At 42.6% G+C, this 17,900-nt stretch overlaps 3 protein-coding genes across 3 annotated transcripts; all 3 read left to right on the top strand.

Moving 5' to 3' along the window:
- The first annotated feature begins 888 nt into the window (after positions 1-888).
- On the top strand, positions 889-3,079 carry LOC145878640 (claudin-4-like). Its single transcript, XM_082974402.1, has one exon. The coding sequence runs from the start codon at positions 1,065-1,067 to the stop codon at positions 1,710-1,712; it is 648 nt and encodes a 215-aa protein (XP_082830528.1). The 5' UTR covers positions 889-1,064; the 3' UTR covers positions 1,713-3,079.
- A 10,089-nt stretch (positions 3,080-13,168) lies between these two features.
- LOC106602913 (claudin-like protein ZF-A89) lies at positions 13,169-14,589 on the top strand. Its single transcript, XM_045716872.2, has one exon. It carries the CDS (start codon positions 13,228-13,230, stop codon positions 13,855-13,857), a length of 630 nt encoding a protein of 209 aa, XP_045572828.2. The 5' UTR covers positions 13,169-13,227; the 3' UTR covers positions 13,858-14,589.
- A 1,728-nt stretch (positions 14,590-16,317) lies between these two features.
- Positions 16,318-17,176, top strand: LOC106602911 (claudin-like protein ZF-A89). Its single transcript, XM_014195904.3, has one exon. The coding sequence runs from the start codon at positions 16,374-16,376 to the stop codon at positions 16,992-16,994; it is 621 nt and encodes a 206-aa protein (XP_014051379.2). The 5' UTR covers positions 16,318-16,373; the 3' UTR covers positions 16,995-17,176.
- Positions 17,177-17,900: the final 724 nt, after the last annotated feature.

Here is a 17,900-nt window from a genome sequence, read left to right as displayed (position 1 = left end):
GCTAATATATGAATGTTATCTGATGTTAGCAAGTTATTGATTTCATGAACCATTATTTATAAGGCTACATATATTAATATGGGCTATTTTCAGCCCTTTCCTGGGTAGCTATCAGAGATAGACATAATATTGAAAAGAGCAGGGCCACGGTGCGTGGCCCCTCCCTCCGTGGCTGCTCAAGCACCATCCTCACTGGCTTAGGCAGCGCCTCCTGGAGAGAGTGAGAGCGAGAGATTAGAGGTCTCCCCAGGTTCCAAAGTTGGAGCCCGGAACTAAACGGACCCAAGGACATTCAGACCCAAATCCGAATGGACCTGTTCATTTAAAAAAAAGTTATGAGGACCCAGACCCGAACGGACTCTAGAACAATCAAAACCGAACTCGAATGGACCTGAGGACAACCTGACCTAGACCCGACAAATGATTTATATATACACTTGATGACTTATTGGGGGCTCTATGTTGAAGCCAACATGCCTCCATCTTGGCACTCCCTCACCATTGTACATTTTTTGGGAATCTACAAACATTTATTTATTATTTTTTTTTGCCACATGTATTCTATTACAGACACCTTAATGCATACTTTTCAATTATATTACGTGAGCTAAACATACAAATAAAAAAATGTATTAAAACATTTTCCTTAAAATATGTATATTTTTTATCACTAATGTTACTGTCCCCACTAAAACAAAATGAATACTTAAATACATGTGATTGTAAACTTGAAACATTTAATTGAAATACTGTAGAAGTGAAGACCTTTAAGAGAGATGGAGAGAGTGAAAAAGTGAGATAGAGAGACCTGATTTCAAGCCCGGCCCTTCCCCTCTCTCCCTCCCTCCCTCCCGGAGGGGGAGGTCAGAAGAACCTGTTCTCCAGGAAGTCCTTCCCCACTTGGGACTCAGACCTAGAGCAGCACACACAGAAACACAACCACCCACTGTATTCAGATTAGACTGAGAGAAGACAAAGAACCTCTACAACACACAGAAAGGAAGACAAAAGGCTGTCCAGTATCACTCAGACCCACAGACAAACCAACGCCAATCGGATCTAAGATGGTGTCGGCTGGGCTACAGATGCTGGGCACTGCCCTGGGGATCATAGGCTGGATTGGGACCATCATTGTTTGTGCCATGCCCATGTGGAGGGTCACCGCCTTCATCGGCAGTAACATAGTCACCTCGCAGACCTCCTGGGAGGGTATCTGGATGAGCTGCGTGGTCCAGAGCACGGGCCAGATGCAGTGTAAGGTCTACGACTCCATGCTGGCCTTGAGCTCTGACCTACAGGCCGCCAGAGCTCTGACCATCATTGCCATCCTCGCCGGCATTATTGCCATTCTGCTAGCCGTAGCCGGGGGCAAGTGCACCAACTGTGTGGATAACGAGGCGGCCAAGGCTAAAGTGGGTGTGGCATCCGGGGTGGTGTTCATCATTGCCGGAGTTCTGTGCCTGATCCCTGTCTGCTGGACGGCCCACAGCATCATCCAGGACTTCTACAACCCGCTCCTGGTAAGCGCTCAGAAGAGGGAGCTGGGGGGGGCGCTCTACGTGGGCTGGGGGGCCACTGCCCTGCTGCTGATTGGAGGGGGTTTGCTCTGCTGCAACTGCCCCAAGAAGGATGAGGGTTCCTACACTGCCAGGTACAACAAGGCTCCTCGCTCCGAGACCTCAGCAACATCCACTGGAAAGGACTTTGTCTGAGTGAGGAAGAGAGAGAAGAGAGGGAGGGAGTGATGAAAGGGAGAGAAGTCCATTTGCCATGAGAGACTGTCTGATCCAGCTGTGTATATACATGTATTCTGAGTCACTATGGTGCCTCTGTATTACGAAGGTTTGAGGACGATATTTAATGGTGATGAGCGAACCACAGTGACTAAAGATTCCATGTAACTTAACATTGAAAGAGAACCACACCCAAAGAGAAACTGAATTCCTTTAAACCAACCCGATGTAGTCTGCAGTTTTGTATGTATTTTTGTGTAAATATGTGTTTATAAAAAAAATGTATTTCACATTTATTTAACCAGGTAGGCTAGTTGAGAACAAGTTCTCATTTGCAACTGCAACCTGGCCAAGATAAAGCATAGCAATTCGACACATACAACAACAACAGAGAAAAACACAATAGAAACACAATAGAAAAAAAGTCTATATACAGTGTGTGCAAATGAGGTAAGTTAAGGGAGGTAAGGCAATAAATAGGCCATAGGCTATTTCCAAAAAACTGTTTGGGTCTAGAGTGTCACCCCCTTTGAAGAGGGGGATGACCGCGGCAGCTTTCCAATCTTTGGGAATCTCAGACGATACGAAAGAGAGGTTGAACAGGCTAATAATAGGGGTTGCAACAATTTCGGCAGATCATTTTAGAAAGAGAGGGTCCAGATTGTCTAGCCCGGCTGATTTGTAGGGGTCCAGATTTTGCAGCTCTTTCAGAACATCAGCTATCTGGATTTGGGTGAAGGAGAAATGTTGGGGGCTTTGGCGGGTTGCTGTGGAGGGTGCCGGGCAGTTGACCGGGGTAGGGGTAGCCAGGTGGAAAGCATGTTTGTGTGTGCCTTTACACCTTTTGGCAGTGTGTTTTGTTAATTGTTTTATCCCAGCCATGTTTGTTACGGTTGTACATTATTATTTATACATGTTATTGTTAAAGGGATACTTTGGGATTTTGGCAATGAGGCCCTTTATCTACCTCCCCAAATTCATATGAACTTGTCTCTGCGCGTGATTTGAAGGAAGTTGCTAACTAGTGCTAGCGCAATTGCTAACTAGCTTTAGCGCAGTGACTGAAAGAATATGAGTATCTGATAGCATACTAGCAGATACCCACAAACTTCCATTAATTGTGCTAACACTAGTTGTTATTGGCTGGGGAAACCTCTAACTTCCTTCATACTGTACACACAGAGACATAAAATGGTATCCTTGATTTCATCTGATTCTGGAGAAGTAGATAAAGGGCTAAAGATAAAGTTTCCCTTTAATATTGTAATTTGTATTCATCTTTTTTAAAACACGTATGAGTTACAGTAGATGGTTTTGATACTGGAAATAAATATTTTTCAAATGAATTTGATTCTATGTTTTGATGGCATTTCATTCATCAACACCACATTCAACATGATAACTTATTTTAGCACTATTTCTATTAGATACATGTAACTAGCAAGTAAATATTCAACTATGTCCGAAAAACAACATACACCTCCTTTTGCCCTCAGAACAGCCTCAATTCGTCATGGCATGGACTCTACAAGGTGTCGAAAGCATTCCACAGGGATGCTGGCCCATGTTGACTCTAATGCTTCCCACAGTTGTGTCAAGTTGGGTGAATGTATGTTGTGTGGTGGACCATTTGTGATACACACGGGAAACTGTTGAGCATGAAAAACCCAGCAGCGTTGCAGTTCTTGACACACCCAAACCAGTGTGCCCGGCACCTACTACCATACCCCGTTCAAAGGCTCTTAAATATTTTGTCTTGCCAATTCACTCTCTGAATGGCACACATACACAATCCATGTCTCAATTGCCTCAAGGCTTAAAAATCCTTATTTAACCTGTTTCCTCCCCTTCATTTATACTGATTGAAGTGGATTTAACAAGTGACATCAATAAAGGATCATACCTTTCACTTGGATTCACCTGGTCAGTCTACAGTATGCCATGGAAAGAGCATGTTTTGTACCCTCAGTGTATTTCTCAGGTATTTTTCTTCCGATGTACTATCTAAATGACTGGCTATTAGTCATAACCTAAGGGAAGTTGCTTTGCATGTATCAACTAACAAACATTATTTCCCTAGTCAAATAGCAGAGCAGGATTCTTGGGAGCCATTTTGAACAAAGCCTGAAGAATATGAAACTCACTCCAACCCATTAGTATCGATCTTGAATTCAAATTGTTTGGAATATTCAAAATTACCCAACCAGTGTGTTGTAGTTTCGTCTTTTTGATGTATAGTATTTCTCCTCCATTCATCTGGAAATACCATAGTGTGTGTGAAGTACTCTTTTTTTAAGTGAACAAAGCCTGTTTGCAATAAAATAGAATTTGAGAAGGATCCATTGTCTTGACTCACCCATCAGGTCTAGGTGTGGCACACCAAAGGAGTATGGGAACACGTGGTACTGATAGTTCCAAACTTATTCTTTGTTGAAATAGGGAGCTTTAACTGCAAACAGGACTGGGGGTTGTATTTGAATAAGTACAACACTGCATATAATGATCTGATAAAAAATGTGTCTACAGAGTCTATATTGAAATTCCAGGTGATGTTTGAGAGAGAGAGAGAGAGAGAGAGAGAGATGGGTTGAGTGGAGTCAATTGTAATGAATATGTGACTACAACCGGTGTATTTTTAGCAGAGTAAAAGTGAGTGCTGCAGTCCTATTCTCAGACTGCAAAAGTGAATTGGCATTAATCTGTAAGCTCCCACCGGTACATCAATCTAAGTAACATAATAAAAAAATCCCCATCAAAATCTGTCTGTTTAAGCTAGAGATATTCATTTATTTTGTTGCACTGGCTGCGTCTCAATCCACCACATCCGCCTATGTCAGCCTTCCGCATGGAAGGTGGGCGAGCTATAGCTGTGTTTGTCAGACCATGAGATATCCCGAAAACGTCTGTAGCGCCCGAACGGTTTGGCCTACAAACTATTAGTGCTTCTACACATGCATTGCTTGCTGTTTGGGGTTTAAGGCTGGGTTTCTGTACAGCACTTTGAGATATCAGCTGATGTAAGAAGGGCTATATAAATACATTTGATTTGATTTGATATTATAACCACTCTATGGAAAGGAGAGACTCTCAACCCCCACAAGTGTCAGGTAACCCATACAAACAAATAGAAGTATGGAGGTAGTTTTGTGCCAAGTTCAATATGTGTCCAAAATATATATATACACATTTCCTGAGCTTTCTTATATCTCCTAGATTTAGGACAGACACTTCAAAACCTTATTTCTTATGATTTATTTTTTGACTGTCTTTTTTGCCATTTATGAATGTGTCATTCAATGCGTTTCTATGGGCTATAGTAGTAAAGGCCAAAATCAATATTTTATCAAATCATTGTTTTATTTATTTTTTTGATACCTAAAGAGGTCCTAAAATTCTAAATTAATTGATACATGGTATGACCATCTTAAAAAAAAAATATCCATATGTTAGCTTAGTACTTAGTATATACACTGCTCAAAAAAATAAAGGGAACACTAAAATAACACATCCTAGATCTGAATGAATTAAATAATCTTATTAAATACTTTTATCTTTACATAGTTGAATGTGCTGACAACAAAATCACACAAAAATAATCAATGGAAATCCAATTTATCAACCCATGGAGGTCTGGATTTGGAGTCACACTCATAATTAAAGTGGAAAACCACACTACAGGCTGATCCAACTTTGATGTAATGTCATTAAAACAAGTGAAAATGAGGCTCAGTAGTGTGTGTGGCCTCCACGTGCCTGTATGACCTCCCTACAACGCCTGGGCATGCTCCTGATGAGGTGGCGGATGGTCTCCTGAGGGATCTCCTCCCAGACCTGGACTAAAGCATCTGCCAACTCCTGGACAGTCTGTGGTGCAACGTGGCGTTGGTGGATGGAGCGAGACATGATGTCCCAGATGTGCTCAATTGGATTCAGGTCTGGGGAACGGGCGGGCCAGTCCATAGCATCAATGCCTTCCTCTTGCAGGAACTGCTGACACTCTCCAGCCACATGAGGTCTAGCATTGTCTTGCATTAGGAGGAACCCAGGGTCATCTGCACCAGCATATGGTCTCACAAGGGGTCTGAGGATCTCATCTCGGTACCTAATGGCAGTCAGGCTACCTCTGGCGAGCACATGGAGGGCTGTGCGGCCCCCCAAAGAAATGCCACCCCACACCATGACTGACCCACCGCCAAACCGGTCATGCTGGAGGATGTTGCAGGCAGCAGAACGTTCTCCACGGCGTCTCCAGACTGTCACGTCTGTCACATGTGCTCAGTGTGAACCTGCTTTCATCTGTGAAGAGCACAGGGCGCCAGTGGCGAATTTGCCAATCTTGGTGTTCTCTGGCAAATGCCAAACGTCCTGCACAGTGTTGGGCTGTAAGCACAACCCCCACCTGTGGACGTCGGGCCCTCATACCACCCTCATGGAGTCTGTTTCTGACCGTTTGAGCAGACACATGCACATTTGTGGCCTGCCGGAGGTCATTTTGCAGGGCTCTGGCAGTGCTCCTCCTTGCACAAAGGCGGAGGTAGCTGTCCTGCTGCTGGGTTGTTGCCCTCCTACGGCCTCCTCCACGTCTCCTGATGTACTGGCCTGTCTCCTGGTAGCGCCTCCATGCTCTGGACACTACGCTGACAGACACAGCAAACCTTCTTGCCACAGCTCGCATTGATGTGCCATCCTGGATGAGCTGCACTACCTGAGCCACTTGTGTGGGTTGTAGACTCCGTCTCATGCTACCACTAGAGTGAAAGCACCGCCAGCATTCAAAAGTGACCAAAACATCAGCCAGGAAGCATAGGAACTGAGAAGTGGTCTGTGGTTACCACCTGCAGAACCACTCCTTTATTGGGGGTGTCTTGCTAATTGCCTATAATTTCCACCTGTTGTCTATTCCATTTGCACAACAGCATGTGAAATTTATTGTCAATCAGTGTCGCTTCCTTAAGTGGACAGTTTGATTTCACAGAAGTGTGATTGACTTGGAGTTACATTGTGTTGTTTAAGTGTTCCCTTTATTTTTTTGAGCAGTATAGTTAATAGGCCAAAAGTTCCAAGATGTCATTCTAAATTCGCCAAAATACAAAGTATACAAGCAGTGGACACTATTTCCGTGCCTATAAAGCCCATAATGCAATTCTTCAGAAAATGGGCGGGGCTTCACAATGTTTTCAGATTCGAGGAAAATGGCAGTAAACATGCAGCCGAAGTCCGGCGCGAGTGGATACAAATTCAATGCTTTAACTAATTATGACAAATGTTAAGGAATGTAATAAAGTAATGACTTTTCAAATAAGTTACGTTACACTTTATATTGGCTGACAATTTGTTAGCTATGCTATCCTTATGAACTGCATAGCATTACAGCAGTATGTACCGGTATGTTAGCTAGTTACCTAACATTAGTTGGCTACTAATATATCAACCTTACCAGGCAGTATATTAACCATATGCCATCTAACTAACTACCCAACGTGTATTGACTTGATTATTCATGTCATTCTTAGCTAAGTGGTATAGTTATGCGTTCTCAATAGACATTGTTCATTCTGTCTATCTTCTCGTCTGAGTGATGAATTTAACTGCTGAATTTACAAACGCTCAACACCCTGTAGAATATAGCCGGTGTCAGTAAACGTTGGCAAAAAAAATGTTATTCAACTGTTGCCAACAGCACAGTTACAGTCACCAACGCTCTGGATAACATGAAAACAGCGTAACCAGCTCTGCTAGGGTGATTAAAATTGTCAGAGTGAGGTGTTCTCTCATTTGTGTCTGGAAGTAGCCAGCAGGCTAGCCAACGTTAACCAGTTAGCTTGGGTGCTTGACTGCTGTTGAGGTCAGAACCCTCTGATCAACCCTACTCCTTGGCCAGAGCGTCCAGTGTGTGCACTCTGAACGCTCCGAGAGTGGAACACTGAATTTACGAAGGGACAATCTGAACAATGCTCTAGATTTTTCTCTTTCAACCACATAAAATATGCAACCAAGATGAACTGAAATACTATCAGATACATGTTGAATCGTTTTGACAGCTTTTCATTTGTTTTTTTTTCATGCCACTCTCCTCATTTTGCCATTGGGCAGAGAGAAAGTTTACAGTTTTACAGCTAATTTCTTGCAATTCTACACATTTTGCCATGACTTATGCTAAGTCCATGATATCTGAGTGAGAGTGACTAACAAAATCAATGGGGGCCCCCTGGGCATGCTCACTGTGTGCCCGGGCAGTATTCGGCCATGATAACAAGTTTATATAATTGGCTAGACTAACAATCGTTTTTTGTTGTTGTTGCTGGCCTTCTAGGCAGAGTTCCTCTGTCCAGTGTCTGTGTTCTTTTGCCCATCTTAATCTTTTATTTTTATTGGCCAGTCTGAGAACTATTTAATGAAGCTGCCAGTTGAGGACTTGTGAGGCAGCTGTTTCTCAAACTAGACACTCTTATGTACATTTCCTCTTGCTCAGTTGTGCACCGGGGCCTCCCACTCGTCTTTCGATTCTGGTTAGGTACAGTTTGCGATGTTTTGTGAATGGAGTAGTACACAGCGTTCTACAAGATCTTCAGTTTCTTGGCAATTTCTCACATGGAATAGCCTTAATTTCTCCGAACAAGAATAGACTGACGAGTTTCAGAAGAAAGTTCTTTGTTTCTAGCCATTTTGAGCCCGTAATCAAACCTACAAATTGTAATGCTCCGGATACTCAACTAGTCTAAAGAAGGCCAGTTTTATTGCTTCTTTAATCAGGACAACAGTTTTCAGGTGTGCGAACCTAATTGCAAAACGGTTTTCTAATGATCAATTAGCCTTTTAAAATGATAATCTTGGAATAGCCGACACAATGTGCCAATTGGAACACAGGAGTGATGGTTGCTGATAATGGGCCTCTGTACGCCTACGTAGATATTCAATTTTTAAAAATCAGTTGTTTCCAGCTACAATAGTCATTTACAACATTAACAATTTCTGCACTTGTCACGCCCTGACCTGAGAGAGCCGTTCTCTGTTTAGTTAGGTCAGGGTGTGATATGGGGTGGGCATTCTATGTATTTTTTTTCTATGTTTTGGCGGGTATGGTTTCCAATCAGAGGCAGCTGTCTATCGTTGTCTCTGATAGGGAGCCATACTTAGGCAGCCTTTTCCCACCTGGGGTTTTGTGGGTAGTTATTTTCTGTTTTGTTATTCTGTGACCTGACGGAACTGTTTGGCTGTTTTCGGTTTGTTTCTTTGTTATAGTGTTTTCATTGTCTAAATAAATATAATGAACACTCACCACACTGCGCTTTGGTCCCCTCCTTTCGACAGCCGTAACAGCACTGTATTCCTGATCAATTTGTTATTTTAATGGAGAAAAATGTGCTTTTCTTTCAAAAAGTGACCCCAAATGTTTGAACGGTAATGCATAATTCAAATGTGTTACAAAAATCGATACGTCCTTCTTAAAAACTACATTTAAATGTCAAAAGTCATTATTCTACGTGTGTACCCTTTACCACACTTTTATTTTTCTTTATTTACCTTTATTTAACTAGGCAAGTCAGAACAAATTCTTATTTACAAGGACGTCCTACCCCGGGCCAAACCCGGACGACGCTGGGCCAATTGTGCACCAATCATGGCCGGATGTGATACAGCCTGGATTCGAACCAGGGACTGTAGTGACGCCTCTTGCACTGAGATGCAGTGCCTTAGACCACTGCGACTGGAACATGGTCTTGAATGACTAATTTCTCATACCTCATATGAACTTAAAAGAAGTCAAGGCAACCTGAGTCCATCAACTTCTTAATTGGTTGCACAATTTAATTGCAGTATTAATTCATAAAATAATTAAGTGACAGTAAAAATATGAATCTTCAATATGGATCAAGAAATAGCCTTCAAAATAAACCAATGGGTATGACATCATGCTCAAGCAATACATAGCAACAACTTATTGTCATTCACCATCAAGTAAAAAACATACACATTCAATAACATTCAGTAACAGTCAATAGCCGGTTTCAACCTTATACAAAGGTGGGAATATAGTGTTACAGAGAGGGGTCAGATCTTCAGTCTCAATTCACCTACATGCTCCAAAGTACCTGCCACTGCCGGAATTAAATTTGAGCATATTGTTTTCCTTTCTATGGTATCCAGCTTCTCCTGGTGGATATGACAAACAGGAACATGGTCAATCTGCTTTGTGTCATTGTTGAGCGCAGCCACTTCTTCAACCTCCATGTCAACCAAATTAAATTAGAATGTAGTTAACAACATTTGTTAAAGCACTTGGGCTACCGTCAGCAAAGATGAGGAGTTGAATCGATCTCTTTGCGATGTTAATTGCTATGCAACATGCTTCACCAGACTGCTTTATAACTAAAATTCCAAATGATGACCTGTTCATCCTCTTCTTCTGCCTCAACATGGGCAGAGCTCTCACTCATGTTGCTTTACTGACTGCCTCTGACCCCTGCCATGACAACCAAAATAAATCAAAATGCAGGTAACAACAGTTTTGTTATGTAGACACCAGTCAAAAGTTTAGAAACACCTACTCATTCAAGGGTTTTTCTTTATTTTTACTATTTTCTACATTGTAGAATAATAGTGAAGACATTACAAAAATGAAATAACACATATGGAATCATTTAGTAATCACAAAAGTGTCAAACAAATCAAAATATATTTTATATTTGAGATTCTTCGAAGTAGCCACCCTTGGCCTTGATGACAGCTTTGCACACTCTTGGCATTCTCTCAACCAGCTTCACCTGGAATGCTTTTCCAAAAAGTCTTGAAGGAGTTCCCACATATGCTGAGCACTTGCTGGCTGCTTTTCCTTCACTCTGCGGTCCAACTCATCCCAAACCATCTCAATCGGGTTGAGGTCGGGTGATTGTGGAGGCCAGGTCATCTGCTGCAGCACTCTATCACTCTCCTTCTTGGTCAAATAGCCCTTACACAGCCTGGGGGTGTGTTGGGTCATTGTCCTGTTGAAAAACAAATGATAGTCCAACTAAGCGCAAACCATATGGAATGGCGTATCGCTGCAGAATGCTGTTGTAGCCATGCTGTGGTAGCCAGTGTGCCTTGAATTCTAAATAAATCACAGTGTCACCAACAAAGCACCCCCACACCATCACACCACCTCCATGCTTCACGTTAGGAACCACACATGCAGAGATCATCCGTTCACCTACTCTGTGTCTCACAAAGACAAGGCGGTTGGAACCAAAGATCTCAAATTTGAACAGATTTCCACCGGTCTAATGTCCATTGCTCGTGTTTCTTGGCCAAGCAGGTCTACTCTTATTATTAGTGTCGTTTAGTAGTGGTTTCTTTGCAGCAATTCGACCATGAAGGCCTGATTCACGCAGTCTCCTCTGAACAGTTGATGTTGAGATGTGTCTGTTACTTGAACTCTGTGAAGAACTTATTTGGGCTGCAATTTCTGAGGAGGGTAACTCTAATGAACTTATCCTCTGCAGCAGAGGTAACTGTGGGTCTTCCTTTCCTGTGGCGGTCCTCATGAGGGCCAGTTTCATCATAGCACTTGATGTTTTTTGCGACTGCACTTGAAGGAACTTTCAAAGTTCTTGAAATGTTCCGGATTGACTGACCTTCATGTCTTAAAGTAATGATGGACAGTCATTTCTCTTTGTTTTTTTTGCTGCCATAGTATGGACTTGGTATTTTACTAAATAGGGCTATCTTCAGTATACCACCCCTACCTTGTCACAACACAACTGATTAGCTCAAACGTATTAAGAAGGACAGAAATTCCACTAATGTACTTTTAACAAGGCACACCTGTTGCATTCCACGTGACTACCTCATGAAGCTGGTTGAGAGAATGCCAAGAGTGTGCAAAGCTGTCATCAAGGCAAAGGGTAGCTACTTTGAAGAATCTAATCTAAATATTTTGATTTGTTTAACACTTTTTTGGTTACTACATGATTCCATATGTGTTATTTCATAGTTTTGATGTCTTCCCTTTTATTCTACAATGTAGAAAATAGTAAAAATAAAAAATAACTTGAATGAGTAGTTGTGTCCAAACTTTTGACTGGTACTGTATACAGTACCAGATATACATATAAATCCATTGATACTTCAAGAATATAACTTATAAATCCCTCATGGGTTTAGTTCAACTGTCACACTCCATGAGAACCCAAAATATAACCTTGTTTTATTCCAATGTTTGTAAGCATTGTAAATGTAAACAAACACAGTATAGCCTCATAACATGGTTAAAACAATACTTTTATATCATTGATGGTCAGTCCTTGCATCCATAGCTCTGTCTATTAATCTGAGAGTGGTTACATTTCTCCAGGCCCATCCCTCAGCTATTTACCAAAACAGAGGCGGGGCAACCATTTCATCTGTCACTTTGTCCTTTAAACAGTTGCATATTATCAAGATATCGAAGTGTCACCAACAGGCCTATGGCAAATTTGTATTGATTGAACCTTTATTTAACTAGGCAAGTCAGTTAAGAACATATTCTTATTTACAATGACGGCCTAGGAACAGTGGGTTAACTACCTTGTTCAGGGGTCGAACGACAGATTTTTACCTTGTCAGCTCGGGGATTCGATCTAGCAACCTTTTGGTAAACTGACCCAACACTAACCTCTAGGCTACCTGCCGCCCCCAAAATGCAGCCTATGGCATACATTTTTTCACATGTAAATAGCACTTTTCAGTAGTGCTCAAACCATGCCATTCCATGAGTGCAGCATTTATTTTTCAACTCAAATCAATGAACCCAATCAGTCCTCCATGACAACAAAATCATAAGTAACGAGGAGGGGCGGCTAATAAGTCGTTTTGGGGTCATGGTCAGGTAAAACAATTTGGCTAATCTTTACTTCCATATTCCCCTTGAAGGTCAATGACTGGAATTCTGATAGACTTTGGTTAATGTAAAGATATAGTTTACTCGTATTATTATACGTTGTAGAAAGCGATGGGTTAGAAGAAGCCTACATAACCAACCCATAAAGTAAAATTTAACATCCATATATTGCCAGCTATGTAAACTTTAACAATAATTTATCTTGCAATAGATATCGTTCAAATGGTAACATACTCTTGGGTCTTCTTCTAATGCCTCTTAAATGGAAAGGAATCTAAAAGTAACGTAATGTAATCAGATTGTTACTGAGTTTGGGTAATCCAAAAGTTACATTACGGATTACAATTTTGAACAGATAACTAGTAACGGCAACAGATTACATTTAGAAAGTAACCTACCCAACCCTGGTTAATTGTGAGCAACACTACAGGCAGACTGGCCATGTTTATTAGTTCAGTGGATGTGTATCGTCCAATAAACATCCACAGGTGCTTTCAATCGGCTCAATTAGTGACCACACCCTGGCAGGTGGGTATATAGGTTGGTGTCTGTAGCCTCACTGCAACCATAACACTGCTACACACGGGTGCTTCTGGGTGTATGTGAGGCTTGCATGCGTAACAGAGATCGAAAGCTATGGCCTCTGCCGGTCTCCAGATTCTGGGCATCGTCCTGGCTCTTATCGGTTTGCTAGGGGACATTGTCATCTGTGTGCTCCCCATGTGGAAGGTGACTGCTTTCATAGGCAACAACATTGTGACGGCGCAGATGTTCTGGGAAGGCCTGTGGATGAACTGCGTGACACAGAGCACGGGCCAGATTCAGTGTAAAGTCTACGATTCCATGCTAGCTCTCCCTCAGGACCTCCAGGCCGCCAGATTTCTGGTGATCATCTCCATCCTCGTGGCCGTGATCGGCATCCTGCTCTCCATGGCAGGCGGGAAGTGCACCAACTGCATCGAGGACGAGGCCAAGTCCAAGGTGGCCATCGCATCCGGTGTGTTTTTTCTGGTCTCCGGTGTCCTCTGCCTAATCCCAGTGTCTTGGTCCGCCAACACCGTTATCAGGGACTTTTACAACCCACTGCTCACGGACCCGCAGAGGAGAGAGCTGGGAGCTTCACTGTTCATCGGGTGGGGCTCTGCTGGCCTGATGCTCATCGGCGGTGCACTTTTCTGCTGCCAGTGTCCCCAGCGTGAGAAGAGTGGGTACTCTGCCAAATATTCTGCCCCTCGCTTCACTGCCAGTGGAAGGGCCCATGTCTGACAGAAACACTTACATTGAACAATTTTTATATGGACATTTCACGCTTGTGTAGTCTGAACGAGGGTAAATCTGTTTCTCTTCAACACTTGACAAGGACGATTTGAATATTTTAGCTTAACAGCTTCATTGCTTTAATAAATTATATTTTAATGCTTATCATTCGTTCTTGAATTGTAACATTTGAAGAGTTTTTAAAAAATAGGCTAGGTCTCATGGTATACTTAACTTGAGTGTCATTCACAATCTGCTCATGGTCTACTCCAATAGGCCTATTAGGCTAAAGTATACTAATCCCCTAAAGCAGACAAATGTAAGTAGACAACTCATTTGAATGGTTGTGCAGCCTTGACAGAACCACAACGGCGACAACTTTTCGGCATAACTTCTGTAGCTTTACTCGATGAGCACTGCTTAAAAGTACTCATACAGACAAAATATACTTGTGCACATTAGTTTAAGTAAAACTTAATAGTTTGCAGTCTAACAAAAAGCTGTAACATTTTCTACTTTTTGACAATTTGTCAGATTGCACTAAATTCATTGTGATAACAATGTACATCTGTCTGCTATAAAATTGTATAGCTGTTCTCTAAATCAAACGAACACGATGTGACTGTCTTGATTACAAAGGGTGAACTGTTGCAATTTACCCAAACTCCTGGGTCAGTAACAGCTTTGGGTGACATGTAAGTTTGAATTGAGAACTTGTTTAACTTTGAGGCAGAATTTAAATGACTTACGCTCCATTAATTGGCCCTTCATCTGACCTAAATGTTTGGCATTAGTGAGAGACTGGTGCAGTGAGTGTCTGTTGGCCATGTTCACTCAGTCACAGTTGTGACGACAGTGTTATGGTAGTCCTGGGGTACAGGCTTGGTGGTCCCTTGGGCTTGTTAAAACTAACCCTGACCATTAGCTAGCTTACATTTTAGCATAACTTTAGCATTGGTAAATTAAATGATATCTATGTACACTGGTTATAAACCTGATGTTTGACTCAAAGCAGGTGATGCCATTACAAAAACAAACTACTTACCTCAATTGTTTGTTCAATCAGATCAGCGTAGCATCTTCATATGAAGGTTGAGGACTAAACAGCATGTGCACAGTGAGTCTGGTTCTAGCTTGTTCCCGATTGGAGATATTTAGTGTTACAACTAGCCCCAGTTAGGACACAATCCCAAATGTATTTATTTTTACTACCGGGGTGGCTGTCTCTCCCTGACGTGTAGATGTCCCTGCTAGAGCGCTTCCACTGTGCTTTAATTGGAGCTAGGCCATATGGGGTCATCACTAGTTAACAGCCACAAAGTAAAACCCCTCCTGTTTCTACAATTTCTCTTAATCTGATTTATTTTTTTATTTTTAAACCTGACATTAACCACACGTAGGGTTAGGCATAACATTATCTTTAAAGACAAAAGCTTTTTATTTTTCTCCCCCCCCCCCCAACACATTTTTGGGATATACAGCAACCCACTTTGACTTAGTGGAAGCCAGATGGTCAAAAAGCCAGCAAAGGCCCTTATCAGGATTGTGTAAAGTACAGGCAAACATGCAGTTATCAAATAATATAGGCCTTCCCAAAGAAATGTAGGCCTAGTATACAAAATAAGACTGCAAACTCAAACAAGTCTCAAACATGTATGTTTATACTAGAAAATTATTGCTTTGTATGTCTACTTTGCTTTTGAAAATCCTTGATTTTTTTTTTTTCTCCAGTCGCATTATATAGGCCTGTAAAGGTAGGAAGGGAAGAAAGGATGGGCACATATGAAAAGTATTCTAACAGGGCCATATCCTAATTTGCACACATGGGAATGTGATTTTGGTTGTCAGATGTTAAATGGATAATCTACCAAGGAGGGGATTCGATTATCTAGCCCATGTTGCCCTGGTGGGAAGAGATTGCATTTGTTTCGGGAACCGGGCTGCCACCCAGGCATGAGACAGGTTCCCCACTCTGGCTGATGACAAAGTCCAGTCAAAACAAAAGTGACATGGTTAAGCACATGGAGTAATGAGTAGGATTCTGTAATTTCACACGCAAACGTAATAGTTTTATCAAAAGCAATCTGCCTTCCCAATGAAAACTAGTTTGAAAATTCAAACATATTTTATGTAAAAGACGTTGTAGGCTTATGTTCTGAACAATGCACCATGTTGCCTTGTTGACAACTGCCTGTGTTTAGTTGACATGGTTCCAATGAATAAGCTTGTACTATTAGCCTCACAGCTTGTATCAATGATGGTTAATTATGTAAGCTACATTCCACAGGTGGCGGCGGAAAATCAGACCAACACTATAGGCAGACTGGGCAATTTATTATTACGGTGGGTGTGTATTGGCCAATAAACATCAACAGGTGGTTTCAATCGGCTTAATTAATGACCACACCCTGGTAGGTGGGTATATAGGTTGGAGTCTGTAGCTTTGCCACTTCAACAAGTGGTCCCCTGCTAAACACTGGTCCTTCAGGTTTTATGTGAATATTGGTGACTACAGAGAGAAAGTTATGGCCTCCGCTGGTCTCCAGATTCTGGGCATCTTCCTGGCTATTATCGGTTGGCTTGGGGACATTGTCATCTGTGCGCTCCCCATGTGGAAGGTGACGGCTTTCATAGGCAACAACATCGTGACTGCACAGACCTTCTGGGAAGGCCTGTGGATGAACTGCGTGCAGCAGAGCACAGGCCAGATGCAGTGCAAAGTCTACGACTCCATGCTAGCTCTCCCCCAGGACCTCCAGGCTGCCAGAGCTCTGGTGATCATCTCCATCCTTGTGGCCGTGATCGGCATCCTGCTCTCCGTGGCCGGGGGGAAGTGCACCAACTGCATTGAGGACGAGGAGGCCAAGTCCAAGGTGGCCATCACATCTGGCGTGTTCTTCCTAGTCGCTGGCGTCCTCTGCCTGATCCCAGTGTCATGGTCCGCCAACACTGTTATCAGGGACTTCTACAACCCACTGCTCACTGACGCGCAGAGGAGAGAGCTGGGAGCTTCACTGTTCATCGGCTGGGCCTCTGCTGTCCTAATGCTCATCGGGGGTGCGCTTCTCTGCTGCCAGTGCCCCCTGCGCGAAGAGCGGGGTTACTCTGCCAAATATTCCGCCCCTAATGGAGGGGCCTACGTCTGACAAGATGAACACTTGTTTTACATGGCTGCGTTTGGTGCAGTACGAATGATTGAAGTTCTTCGATTCGCTTCAGTGCACCTGGACGTTGTCAAAAGGAAATTGTAATCCACTTTTGTTGTATCTAGTGTTTTTATCTAGTGTTTTTATAACTGCTTTAATAAATATCCTAATTTGTTCTTGAATTTCAACATTTGAAATGTTTTGTTTCCAGTAGGTAGGGTTTAACTTGTTTTCACTCACAATCTAATCATGATCTATTTAAGTAGGCAAACTAATTTAAATGGTTCTCTATGGGGTTGTGTGAACAGATTGACAACCAGACTTTTCCATCCAATAACAATTTTTAAATTGTTTTAACTTTACTCCAAGTAGTTTAGTAAAGACAAGCCAGTTGAAGTTAACCTCAGAACCAGGAAGCTAATGCCAACAAATGTCCAGAACCCCCTTGTGGACACTTTATTACAGTGAGGAATATGTGCTGACAGATCCTTGCCTTTGTCCTGGCCTTCATCATGATGGGGACCACCATGATCTGTGCCCTGCCCATGTGGAAGGTCCCAGCCTTTGTCAGAGCCAACATTGTAACCGCCCAGGTGTTACGGAAATGGTTATGGATGAACTGTAGGATCCAGAGCATAGGTCACATGCAAAGTCTACACTTTTCCTCCTGTCCTTGCCCCAGGACCTGACTGTCTCCATCGGGTTCAGTGTGCTCCCCATTGGCCTGACCGTGGTCGGTGAGCGCTGAACCAACTTCCGAGATGACTGGCTGGCGGAGGTTGGCATTGTGGTGGGCGCAGTGTTATCCTTGTCAGCTGGTTGGCGCACACCATGCAGGGGTTCTGCCATCCAGGAGAAATGAGCTGGGAGTGTCCGTCTACATAGGCTGGGTGGCTGGAGCTCAGC

Source organism: Salmo salar, chromosome 04, assembly GCF_965601325.2.
Source record: "Salmo salar chromosome 04, fSalSal1, whole genome shotgun sequence".
Lineage (NCBI taxonomy): Eukaryota > Metazoa > Chordata > Actinopteri > Salmoniformes > Salmonidae > Salmo > Salmo salar.
This window is presented reverse-complemented; position numbering and strand designations above follow the sequence as displayed.